Genomic DNA, 13,339 nt, shown 5'->3' with positions numbered 1-13,339 from the left:
GTGAAGAGCTGCAGACAGAGCATTCCTGGCAGAAACAATAGCAGAGAAAGGGCTTGGGTGTTAAAGGAGAGGAGAGGCCAGGCTGGCTGTCTGGTGGCGAGCAGCGAAAATATAACAAATAAGGTGGGTGAAGGCAATGGGAAATGACTGTTCATGGTACAGGATTTCTTTTTGGGATAATGAAAATGTTCTAAAATTGATTGGGGTGATGGCTGTATAACTACAGAGTTGTACCATACTAAAAAACCAATGAATTGTACACTTTAAATGGGTGAATTATATGATGTGAAAATTCTATCTCAATAAAGTTATTAAAAAGAGAGAACATAAGTAGCTGGGGCTCTTCTGGGGACCCTTATAGGGCTTATTCTGAGTACAACCTCATCCTCTGAATAAGCACTGGCCCAAACCCACAACTTCTCAAGGCCCCCTTCTCTCCTCTTGGCTACAAGGAACCAAGCTCAGGGCTGTTGTGGCTAGGTGAGTAGCTATGGCAGGAACAGAATCTCTCTTCATCATCAGATGGGCCAGGCAGGCAGAAGATGATGGAGGAGCAGGGTTGGGAAGATGGGAGAGAGACGGCCTCACCTTGGGAAACTGGTAGGAGACTTCAGGGAGGTAGGTGTTTCGGGATGGCTTCTTCTTGAGGGACACCACCACAAAGTACTCAAAAAGCTCCCGCTCCTGCCACTCGAGCAGTTCCAGCTCCAGTGTCCGATAGCTGGGTGCACGCTTCAGCATTGACTGGATGTGGACTAGGCGCTGTGTGTGAGCTGCAGACAAGCAGACTGGACCCTCATTATCCCCATGTTAGGCCCCCTCAGCCCCTGGCTCGGGGCTCCCCCTCTGTGATCTCCTGTAATTGTATGAGCCTAGTCTGACACGCTCTCCCAGTTTTGTCTAGGGGAGAAGTGGCAAGAGCGAGGTGTCTACGCCTGCACAAATACTGCCCTTAACATAAGAAGCTACTGCCTGGTTCTCCTGGAGCTTCTGAAGGCTGAGCTGAAGCCAATAGGAACACCTAGGCCAGGCAAACCCAGAGATGTATCATTGGTAACCACTCCACCCCGTCTCTGCTTCCATGCCAATAGGACATATACAAAGCATATACATGGATAAAGCCTTCATCCTTGGGACCCTACCAGACTCCTCGGACTTGGGCCCTTTGTCTCTGTCCCCAGGTCCAAGGTCCGCTTGCCCACTTGCCTGGTGGATCCAGGGGAGAAGGGAAGGAGGGAACAAGCGCGCATATACTTTAACCACCTAAGGACGCCTAGGCAGGGTTTCCCAATAGAAAAAGCGCAGAAATCTGTCCAAGGCCCCTGGAATATGAGGGTCTCAGAACCTTTTCAAGGAAGCGGCAGTCCTCCTTTTTAAGGGTTAGGGAGATGGGCGGCCTCAGGGTCTCCAGAGGACCAGTTTTCTCAGTTTATGGCACATTTCTTACAACCAGAAGAGGTACCTGTGATCTTCTGAACCCTCCAGCGTCACAGATTTACCACTCAAATCTAGCACCCAACTCCCATGAGCAATGGCTTGGGAGAGTATGATCAGGGTCACCAGCCTTAAATCTGGGCAAAGAGAGATTTTGGATTTAACCTTACAGGGCTGAGCTCCAATTACTATAAGAATGGACTCCCTAGAGCTCCCTGCTCTCCTGGCCTGGTATCCTGCCTGCCTGTTGACTCTCCAAACCAGGCAGATTGGGACACTGGAACCACATGTGCAAAGCAGGGAAGACTGATTCCCCGCAGCTAGAGCTGAGAAAGGGTTCTGTGCTCCTGGAGAGCCGTGCTCACCTTTGAACCTGTCGTCAGAGTCGCTCTCACTCTCACTATTGTCATCTGGAAAAGCAACAGGAGTGCATGCTTGCTGAGCCACTGCCCCACAGCAAATGTTTTCCATGTCCCCCTCCCAACTCTTCTCGTGAGGGAAGGATCAGTATCTAGTCTCGGTTCCTACAGGCCCATGACCAGGGTCCCTCAGAAGGCAGGCTGTGGGTGCGAATCTATACAAACTCTTATCGGCTCCTGATCTGGGGGAAGCTGAGAGCCTGAGCTGGAGGCTGAGCCAGCAGAGAGGCCTACAGGCTTGGAACACAAGCGTTCTGCCTCCCAGAGGCAAGGAGTTGAAATGGGAAACAGGCCACAAAACTCAGTAAGTCTGGCCTTTCTTTTTGCCAGAAGCAGATTCCCACACCCACCTCCCTACTCAGGGCCTCATAGCCCAAAGCCTGAACTAACCCATCCCAGGGTTGTATGTCCCTCTCTGGCCTCCCTCCTACATGGCCACTTCCTGGCAGGGCTCTACCCTCCTGGAAGGCAGGAGAACCCTGCAATTGGCCCACAGAAGCCAGTCCATGCCTCTCCCTATTTCTAATGCCCAAGGGTCCCAGACACCTGAACTAGCTCAGGCATCAAGCCTACCTCTCAGTGATGCTGTCTCAATGCTGGACATAGACAGCTTTTTTAACCTCTTCTTTCCCCTCTTGGCATTGTAGATGGAGTTAATTCTTTGGACAAGCTGCGTGAGAAAAGCAGGAAGGGTGAGGTAACCCTAGCGCCAGCTGCCCCTGCTTCCAAGAAGGCTAATTAGGGGCCCATCCTTTCCCTTACTGGTGCAAGCTCTCTGCCCTCCCTTCACCCACTAGGCTTATTATTACTGGTCTCCCTACAGGACTAATCCTAAGTGAAACTCACGGGCCCTGCCTCATAGCTCTCCATCTGCTAGTCCCCTGAGTGGTCTCCTGCCTCAAGACAAGGACACTAAAGTTAGCTCCCCAGAGGGAGGAACTGTGATCAAGCTAGACAGGATGGGAACTCCTGGGTCCCAGGAGTCACTGAACCAACTGGGACAAAGAGCTTCTTCTGGAGTAAAAACAGGAACAAGGATTCCAGCCTTTCCCCTCTGGGCTATAAAACCTGGGCCCTGACAGGAAGAAGCTAAATTCCCAATACACCCACAGCATTGTTTGCAGGCTAAAAATACCATTTGGTTAAATCCTGCGGTTTGGGCTGGGGATTTGAGCCTGGCTGCCTATATATGCAAATCAATGCTGCAAAGTCTCAATTCTGCACATTATAGAAAGGAAGACTCATGTTTGAATCCTGGGTCCTTAACAGCCTGGAAATGTTCATGTGTGCAGGGAGATGCCAAAACTCACACTCACGTGTTACTGGATTCACTAATGCGGAGCCTCCCAAGGACTGGTTCCCATCCACCCAATCACATGGAGAGCTCCCAGGGACAGAAGCTAGCCTTTTCGTCCTCTAACATCTGAGCCCCAAGAATCAGTTAATGCATCTCTGTTGATAAGAAGGGGAAACTAAAACTAGATGAAAAAGAGAGGTCAGTGAGTAGGCTTACTTCACTGCTTATTCAAAGAGAATTGAGGATGCAGTGCCAGATTAGGGAGGAAAGAGAAGAGCTGGCTGCCTGCCCGCCCACCTGCACAGTCCCAGCTCCATCCAACTGGGGAAGCTACCTTGGGAATGCGGCGGGCCCGGCGGCTGGACAGCAGCTCACTGGTGGTGCTGAGGCTGTCCTCATTGAGGCTGGAGGGTGATGACGGCAGGCTCAGTTGAGCCAGCAGCAGCATGTCGTCATGACTGTGCCTCTTGGGTAATCGTGGCAACCGGTGGCTCTTCCTTTCTGACCAGTTTCCACTGCGCAGGGACTGGCTGCTGGGTTTCGGGGAGAGCTAGCGTGGAGGAGAGGGCAGGGAAGAGGGGCTCACCACAGATGCTTTGGCCAGTACCTATTTGCTGGGGCCTGGACATAGAAGCCACAGGCTGACATGCCTGGCTCTCCTCAACCCTGCCCTAGAGTTTCTATCTACCCTGGCTTTCTCTTTTAAGACTTTGGCAGTTAATCAATAGGTCAGGGCTAGATTAGATACCTGCTTTCCCACAGGAAGTTTAACTATATTGCTGCCCCCAAAAAAGAAAGCTCTCATCTGAGTGGAACGAGAAGGCATCGTGAGAATTCTAGGAACTCATTCTGAGCTTCAGGACAAAGCTTAGACTTGTACCCATTACTGAGCTTAGAAAATGGAGTTAGTCTTCCCCACCTCTGATTCAGTCCTAAAAGGCTTCTGCTTACAGAGGGCTGTAATCTTTATGCCAGCCTGCTCTGCTTGGTGATCCTGGAAGTGTGGCCCTGCTCTTCTTCCAGGGAGAACATGCCAGCTCTGGGCACTGACAGCCAAAGCCCGGGCAAGGCAGGCCTCAGACTCAAGTGGCTCTCTCACCCACAAAGTCCTGGGCTGTGCCTGTCCCCAGTCCTGATCTGTTTTCTGCTTCCTTCCATCTAGAATGACACCCTTCAGCACAGGGTGCCTTATTCTGAGTGGATCTTGCTCACTGCTAGAAGACAAGCCCCTGCAAACTGCAGGCCTTCCACCAGGTGCCTAGATCCGGAATTGCCTCTCATCATTCTTCAGCAAATCCTCCTTCCTCCCCACCCCTAATTTCCTCTTCCACCCAATTAGTCTGGCAGTACAAATTCAATGGAAGCCTGTTTGAACAGAGAACATTAGAAAGGTAAACATTTTATAAAAACAATCACGTCATTCCAAAGGCAGAAAAAAAATACTTTTATATTTCTATTCACTGTTATAAAACATCCAAGTCTCTTCATTTGCAGAGTAAGAGTTGCCTGGGTAAGGTTAAACGGCCTCAGGAAAAAAAAAAAGTCAGAGAAAGCATCCATCCTCCTGCCTCCTGTCCACCCTGTACAGGACCAGATTAAGCATAATTCTAAGGGCCTCCTTTGACTTTTCACCTTTCTTCTTGTTCTGTCTTCTCTCAGTCCAGTCCTGAAGATTAATTCTTACTCCCTCCAATAGGAGTGGCTCCAGGTCTGGTAGATACCAGCCTCGTTCTCCCAGTTTGGCCCGTGGGCCTATACCTGGCCCTCAAATGCCAGTACTGAGATCATTTCTGCCAGAGTTGGGGAATACCAAGACTCCAAACAGGACCAACCAGGGCCCTATCTTCCTGTTTCCCACAGAAGGGGAGGCGAGATAATGATGAGACAGGGGACTGCAGGGATTCCTGGCAGCTCAGAGCTCATATAATGAGGAGAATAAGGCAGGATAGGACACCCCTAAGAGCATGACTCAGTTGTCCACAAGGGTTTCAATATGCCAGAAATCCATAAGTACAGAGCTCTCTCCTGAGGCCAACTCTGCCAGGCGTTAGTGAAAGAAAAAGCCTGAGTAGGAGCTGAGCCTAAGCTTTGAGAGGACAGGCCTTTATTGTGGCCCTCGTGCTGACCCTACAGGGTCAAGTTGGGGCTGCCATTACCTGATTGGATGGGTTGTTGTACTTTCTGTCCTGAGGACTCCACATCCTGTGCAAAGAGTCCAAGGAGTTCTCAGACAGTTGCTGGGATTTTCGTCCTGCTCTCCTGCTCTTTAAGTCCACATCCTCATATGGATTCTCCTTGGGCAGATCTCCTGCAGAAGGGGAAAAGTTAGAGGAGGGGGAGAAGGGAAGAAGGAAACATACGCACGCACACGCACAAACGCACACACACATGCACACACATACACATAAATAAGCAGAATTCCTGTCAACCAAAGAGAATTGTTTCTGCCTGGCCTCTTCAGCCCATGAGTCATGCAGTTGCCCGTCTGCAGTGGGGAGGCTACAAACAGATTCCGGCCCCAAGTCCAGAAGCTGAACCCCCCCACCCCCAGTTCTGCTCAGCCTTGTCTGGCCTCTGCTTTATAAATTCAGGGATTGCACAAGACCGACTCAGCTACCCCTGCCTGTGCCCAGCCAGAGGACAAAGCCAACACCAGGAATCTTTCCTTGGCTCCCGTCCCTCTGCTGCTAAAGCCACCGAGATAAATAGTTCAAGGTAAGAGAGACTTTCAGAGGCCACAAAACTGTCCCGTTTCCAGACCACTCCCGAGAACCAACATTTGGGGATGAGTATAGAGGAACTCTTAAAGAACTCCAAGGAGCCCCAGGGAGCAGGGCTTTTCCAGACCTCCCTCTCATCTGTTACACGGCTCAGCAGGTCTTTGGGGATTTTGTTTTGTTCACTAAGGAAACTCCAGCACCCAGATCAATGATGAAGTGTAAGTGCTCAGTAATCATTTGTTCGATTAATTCCTCTTACTACATTATTGGCCTATTTCCTCTACTGCTGATCTTAGCAAAAAGAAAATGATCATGACTTCCCTTTTGGAATAAACTCTCCTCCTGTGATACAGGGGATATGAGAAAGCCTTGAAAAGAGTCTGGGCTACAGAGAGTGAGGAGGTTCTTGCTTTTCAATACTGATTTCCAGAATCCCTGGCAGCAGGTACCATACTGACACTACCAGAAAATCTCAGAGGAATCCAAAATACGGTTCCCGCCCTTGAAGGGCAGAAAATTTTGAGAGATACTCCTTCCCGCAAGTCATACCCTCCTGCTCCTTCCTCTCCAACACATGCCTACACTTTTCTTAAATACAAGAATAGGAGTCAGGTCAGTTCTGGCTAAATCCTGGCAACAGAATCATAATGACAAGGTCCATGAGGACTCAGGGTGAATATAGCCCTCTGACCCACCTTTCCTTTGTGTTTCTGGATCCCGCCCCCTACCCCCCACCTCTGGCTCCTACCATCACCATTTGGGACTTGAGACCCAGTGCCCAGTGACTAGAATAGGGCTTTGCTGGAGGTAAGCATGGCTCACTCCAGTGCCTCACTGCTGAGCAGCAGGACTGAGTCTGGGTGACCACTGACCCCCATGCCTGTCCCACAGAGTACTCTGAATGTGCCTCACACCCCAGAGGAGCTCAGAGCACAGGCAGAAGAAAGAGCTATAGGACTAGAAGCAAAAGGCTGCTGGGAGAGGACACAGGAGAAAAACCAATCCCTATATGCTTACAGATTTGTCAGTTCCCAAAGCCGAGATTCTATAAAATGTGGCATCTACTTTCTGTAGTTGTTACCTGCCGTTGAGATGATTCTGACTCATGGCGGCCCTATGTGTGCAGAGTAGGACTGCTCCATAGGGTTTTCAAGGCTGTGACTCTTCAGAAGCAGATCACCAGGCCTGTCTTCTTAGGCACCTCTGGGTAGGTTCGAACTGCCAACCTTCTGGGTGGTAATCAAGCGCTTAACAGTTTGCACCACCCAGGGACTCCATCTACTTATTCCAAACCAACCAAACCCACTGCCATCAAGTCAATTCCTACTCATAGCAACCCCACAGGGCAGAGTAGAACTGCCCCATAGGGTTTCCAAGGCTTTACGGAATCTTTACGGAAGCAAACTGCCACATTTTTCTTCCACGGAGCTGCTGGTGGGTTCGAACTGCCGACTTTTTGGTTAGCAGCTAAGCGCTTAACCACTGCACCACCAGGGCTCCTATCTACTCACTACTCTCAATGAATTTAGGGAGTAGGGTGAGGTAATTCAGTCACAGCTAATTAGACTGCAAGAGGAGCAATGAAAATCTCTGTAAATTTAAGAGTCAAAGATGGGTCGAGAAAGGATTTCAGACTAGATTAAGTTGATTCCCAAACACCAAGCAGAGTCCCTAGCAATTGAGCCAACCTTTTCCTGTAACACACTCATGCTATTAAAATGACTTGTCTCCATTCCAGAGCACTGACTAAGCAGAGCTGGCCTTAGCAGCCCTGCTTCAAGAATACAAATATCAAATCTGGCATCCCCTGCATGTTTGTCTCCAGCCTACCCCACTGTGGGGCACTTAGGGAGGAGTCAGGATGGACTCTGTACTTGTTGGTTCCTCTCCAACATACATCCTGCAAGGGGTCGGGTAGAGGGATTAAGAATGGGAGAATGCCAGGACACAGTTTTCCTGATCCCTTGAAATAGGACCAGAGCATCACTATCCAGACCACGGGAGGAAGAACATTTATTACAAGCTCATTGAATTCAAACTTCCTTGGGCTGGATGACCAGCCAGAGTCCATATCATCATCCCCCAACCTATAGGAAGGCCTTGCCTCAATTCCTTTAGCTTGGAGTCTCTCAACCTCAGCACTGTTGACATTTTGGGCTGAATAATGGCTGACTGCCCTGCACATTTATAGCATGTTTAGCAGCAACTCTGGCCTTTATCCACCAGATGACTATAGCAACAACCAAAAATGTCTCCAGACACTGCCAAATGTCCCCTGGTGGTGGCAAAATCGCCCCTCTCCCATTAAGAATGACTGCTTTAGAAAGGTGTTTCTAAACTTCCTAAGAGCTTCTGAGTGGCATGATACGTGTCCCAAAGCTAACTCTCTTTTCCTCCTTCCCTCCCTTTCTCCCTCCCCACTGTTCTCCCATTTTTCTTTCCCCCACATCAGAGCATTGATACAAAACCCAAAGTTCCAAGAAAAAGATGTAGAAAATTGAGGCCCAGGGAAGTAAAAGATGTATAATGTCAACGCACAGTAATGACGACATGGAGGAAAAGAGTTGGGAACATGAGGTTCTCAAGACTAGAACTACCTCTGGAAACTAGATTTCAGGAAAGCCTCAAACGCCCACTCCTACTCAGCCTTAACGCCAGCCTCTCTCTTCTCCAGCAATGTTTAGCATCCTCTCTGATATTTCCAGAAAATGATTGCTGACCCCAGCCCAAGGCTTGCCTCCTCAGCCTTAGTTTGGTCCCTTCACAGTCCTTGTTCACCTGCTCTATCCCCAACTTCCTGGACCTTTCCTCTCTTTTGGAGGTGTCTCAGAGATATCCTCAATAATCTCTCTGGGCAGTAACAGTGCCAAGGGGATGGGGATGTGCAGAAACCAAGCAGTCTCTGAGTCTTAGAACACCACTAAACTGAACCTGCTGAGTACAAATAAACACCAAGACAATGGCTCAGAATGGGGAGAGAAGGAAGGTGGGGAATAGTGTTCAGAACTGCCACGAAGGAGCAGAGTGATCGGAAGGCTGAAAAATTAGTGCTGAGAAGAGAACCATGGCGAAAATTTAGCAGGGGCATAGACTGTTGGCAGGAAGTCAAGCAGACCACAGGGCTTTCACTTGCATTCCTGCCCAACTTCCTCAAGGGAGGTCTACGCTGCCCTTGGAGAGGGATAAAGAGGTAGGCCCTCTTCCCTGCAGGCTTGGCCCTAAGCAGCCCCATCTCATCAAAGTCCAGATGGGGAAGCCAGAGGTCTCAACTTTTCCCAGCTTTGCTGATGAGATAAGGGACAAGGGGATTGCCAAGAATTTCTGCTTTGCACTCTTCTAAAGGGGACTGTCAGAGCCCAGCCCCACCCAGCCCTGCCCCACTTCTCTCCCAGGCTCCTCTGGTCATTAACCACATGTGGAAGAACCAGTTAGGGAAGGGGGTGTGTATGTGCACAGGCACTAAGCATTTCTCCAACCCTAAGCCTCCTGGCCTACATCCACAGCTAGGGCTCTGGACCTGCAGCTTCCCTCCCAACCTTCCCCTCTTCCAACCAGTTCTTCCTCTTGGTTTTCAGCTTCTTCCCCTCATCACACAGCAGAGAGAGGGTCAGGATAAGGGCCCAACTCCTCCCAGCAATGGACAGCCCATCAGTTGGGAGCTCTAAGGGGCCACTTGTTGTCCACCCCCAAGCTTTGCCTTGCCACCATTTCCTAACAGCACCAGCATTGTCCTCTGGGTTGCACCTCTTGGCTGCCTCATTTCCTTCTTCATCCTGGTAGGTGCCCTTCGTTCCTGTTTTTCCCAGCCTGGGGGCAAATGAGAGAAGAAGGCAAGAGACAGTGGAGGTTCAAAAGGCTTTCCAGTCCAGGCCGACTGGCCCTGTCCCCAGCTTGTATCCTGCTCAAGTTCCTGGAAGCTCTCCCTGAGTCCTAGCTAGCTGATGGGAGTGGGAATCTCTGCAGGAATGCAGCACAGGCTCCTTGGTCAGGCGCCGAGGCCACTTCACATAACTCCCTAATAAGCTGCTTCCTTGGGTGCATTTTTAAGTGTCAGGCTCAGAATGGAAATAACTATTAGGCTTTGTAGAATAACTGCATCTTCCAGGGGCAAATGTCAATTTGGACAAGCAAGAATTAGCAGCTCCAGGAAGCAACAAGACAGAACTCTCATTTTGAACCTCTCTACTGCAAATTAGTAGGATAAACCTCAGCCTGTTCTGGAGTGCCCCACCCCAGTTTCCCAGGCATCATGCCTAGTGTGGGAGGGAGGCCAGCAAACTTGCTAAGGCCCCTCGTTCAAATCCCCTCTTCAGAGAGAAGACATGTTAGTGTCTGGGCCAACTGGCCCTCAATCTCTAACACACAAGGAACTCCAGTCCAATTAGCTAGTACCCACATGCAGATTTAGCACGGGTACTCTCTGCCTCCTCCACAGCCGGTTATCACACTCTCAGAACAAAGCTGCATTCCATCCCTGTGAAAGTGAGGCAGCACAGGAGCTGGATAACCTAAATGGCACAAGAAACAACCTTAATCTCTCAGAGTACAGGCTGGGCCAAGGCCAGGGAGAGGGCTCCCGGGAAGTCAGAGCCACTGATCAATCTGAGGCAAAAGCGATTCTGACATCAGAGTTCGACAACAAGGGTCCTTCTTGGGCCTGTCTTTATGGGAGGAGAAAGGCTAAAATGACCAGAATCTAACAGAAATAAAATATTCTCCCTTGTATTTCTTGCTAGTCTCCGTGGACCGGTCAGGTCCTAGAAATTCAGACTGGACTGCTGTCGGGGATATGAAGGAGGGAAAACACATGCAGGGCACTGTCCAAACTCCAGACTCTGAAACCCATTTCCACCTCCACCCGACAGGCATGGAATAAAACCCAAACCTCCATGCAGTATACTCCTTACCATGTGTCTGGGTCACTCCCCTGCCCTCTTTCCTGTGCACCCTTTCCTCTTCCCCCTACTCTCTACATAATTCTCCAAAGATCCAGAAGCTAGCTGAGCAGTTAAGGAAGATGCCACAACTCCAATTTCACTCCATCTCAGCCCTAATCCCTAACTCTATGCCATGTGATGGACTCCTTTTACATGGCCTTTCTTGCCATGGTCTTGTAACTTCAAGCAAATGATTGGAAGGGACTATGCAAATATTTTTATGCAAATAAGGTGCTTGTGGCCCACCAAGGGGATTCGACAGCTTGCTCATAATACAAATAAGGTGGATGGCATCCTTGTGGGGGTGTTGTTGTTGTTAGGTGCCGTCGAGTCGGTTCCGACTCATAGCGACCCTATGCACGACAGAACGAAACACTGCCCGGTCCTGAGCCATCCTTACAATCGTTGTTATGCTTGAGCTCATTGTTGCAGCCACTGTGTCAATCCACCTCAATGAGGATCTTCCTCTTTTCCGCTGACCCTGTACTTTGCCAAGCATGATATCCTTCTCCAGGGACTGATCTCTCCTGACATGTCCAAAGTATGTAAGACGCAGTCTCGCCATGCTTGCCTCTAAGGAGCATTCTGACTGCACTTCTTCCAAGACAGATTTGTTCGTTCTTTTGGCAGTCCATGGTATATCCAATATTCTTCCCCAACACCACAATTCAAAGGCATCGACTCTTCTTCGGTGTTCCTTATTCATTGTCCAGCTTTCACACGCATATGATGTGATTGAAAATACCATGGCTTGGGTCCGGCGCACCTTAGTCTTCAGGGTGACATCTTTGCTCTTCAACACTTTGATGAGGTCCCTTGCAGCAGATTTACCCAATGCAATGCGTCTTTTGATTTCTTGACTGCTGCTTCCATGGCTGTTGATTGTGGATCCAAGTAAAATGAAATCCTTGACAACTTCAATCTTTTCTCCCTTTATCATGATGTTGCTCATTGGTCCAGTTGTGAGGATTTTTGTTTTCTTTATGTTGAGGCGTAATCCATACTGAAGGCTGTGGTCTCTGATCTTTATTAGTAAGTGCTTCAAGTCCTCTTCACTTCCAGCAAGCAAGATTGTGTCATCTGCATAAAGCAGGTTGTTAATGAGTCTTCCTCCAATTCTGATGCCCCGTTCTTCTTCATATAGTCCAGCTTCTTGGATTATTTGTTCAGCATACAGATTAAATAGGTATGGTGAAAGAATACAACTCTGACGCACACCTTTCCTGACTTTAAACCAATCGGTATCCCCTTGTTATGTCCGAACAACTGCCTCTTGATCTATGTAAAGGTTCCTCATGACCACAATTAAGTGTTCTGGAATTCCTATTCTTCGCAGTGTTATCCATAGTTTGTTATGATCCACACAGTCGAATGCCTTTGCATAGTCAATAAAACACAGGTAAACATCCTTCTGGTATTCTCTGCTTTCAGCCAGGATCCACCTGACATCAGCAATGATAACCCTGGTTCCACATCCTCTTCTGAAATCAGCCTGAATTTCTGGCAGTTCCCTGTCGATATACTGCTGCAGCTGTTTTTGAATGATCTTCAGCAAAATTTTCCTTGCATGTGATATTAATGATATTGTTCTATAATTTCCACATTCGGTTGGATCACCTTTCTTGGGAATAGGCATAAATATGGATCTCTTCCAGTCAGTTGGCCAGGAAGCTGTCTTCCATATTTCTTGGCATAGACAAGTGAGCACCTCCAGCGCTGCATCTGTTTGTTGAAACATCTCAACTGATGATCCATCAATTTCTGGAGCCTTGTTTTTCGCCAATGCCTTCAGAGCAGCTTGGACTTCTTCCTTCAGTACCATTGGTTCCTGATCATCTGCCACCTCTTGAAATGCTTGAATATCGACTAATTCTTTTTGGTATAATGACTCTGTGTATTCCTTCCATCTTCTTTTGATGATTCCTGCATCATTTAATATTTTCCTCATGGAACCCTTCACTATTGCAACTCGAGGCTTGAATTTTTTCTTCAGTTCTTTCAGCTTGAGAAAAGCCGAGCGTGTTCTTCCCTTTTGGTTTTCCATCTCCAGCTCTTTGCACATATCAGTATAATACTTTACTTTGTCTTCTCCAGAGGCCCTTTGAAATCTTCTGTTCAGTTCTTTTACTGCATCAATTCTTCCTTTTGCTTTAGCTGCTCGATGCTCAAGAGCAAATTTCAGAGTCTCCTCTGACATCCATCTTGGTCTTTTCTTTCTTTCCTGTCTTTTCAGTGACCTCTTGCTTTCTTCATGGATGATGTCCTTGTCATTCCAGAACTCGTTTGGTCTTCGGTCACTAGTGTTCAATGTGTCAAATCTATTCTTGAGGTGGTCTCTAAATTCAGGTGGGATACACTCAAGGTCATATTTTGGCTCTCATGGACTTGCTCTGATTTTCTTCAGTTTCAGCTTGAACCTGCATATGAGCAACTGATGGTCTGTTTCACAGTCAGCCCCTGGCCTTGTTCTGACTGATGATATTGAGGTTTTCCCTCGTCTCTTTCCACAGGTGTAGTCAATTTGATTTCTGT

The 13,339-nt window shown here is 48.6% G+C and overlaps 1 protein-coding gene across 7 annotated transcripts in view; it reads right to left on the bottom strand.

The window, feature by feature from the left end:
• The window catches only part of DENND2B (DENN domain containing 2B), a 219,348-nt gene that overhangs the window by 17,135 nt on the left and 188,874 nt on the right, over positions 1-13,339 (bottom strand). For 4 of the 7 annotated variants that reach the window (XM_064288460.1, XM_064288464.1, XM_064288461.1 and 1 more), the window contains 6 exons: positions 9,615-9,677; positions 5,307-5,458; positions 3,485-3,700; positions 2,427-2,523; positions 1,800-1,844; positions 589-773 (listed from right to left, as the gene is read on the bottom strand). In XM_064288460.1, coding sequence (XP_064144530.1) covers positions 589-773; positions 1,800-1,844; positions 2,427-2,523; positions 3,485-3,700; positions 5,307-5,458; positions 9,615-9,677 — 758 coding nt within the window. Of the gene's footprint in view, positions 1-588; positions 774-1,799; positions 1,845-2,426; positions 2,524-3,484; positions 3,701-5,306; positions 5,459-5,552; positions 6,614-9,614; positions 9,678-13,339 lie in introns of those variants that run through there. The other 3 variants (XM_064288463.1, XM_064288465.1, XM_064288466.1) reach the window with 2 other exon arrangements.

This window comes from Loxodonta africana, chromosome 7, assembly GCF_030014295.1.
Source record: "Loxodonta africana isolate mLoxAfr1 chromosome 7, mLoxAfr1.hap2, whole genome shotgun sequence".
Classification (NCBI taxonomy): domain Eukaryota; kingdom Metazoa; phylum Chordata; class Mammalia; order Proboscidea; family Elephantidae; genus Loxodonta; species Loxodonta africana.
The sequence above is the reverse complement of the archived record's forward strand: the minus strand, read 5'-3'. Positions and strand labels throughout refer to the sequence as shown.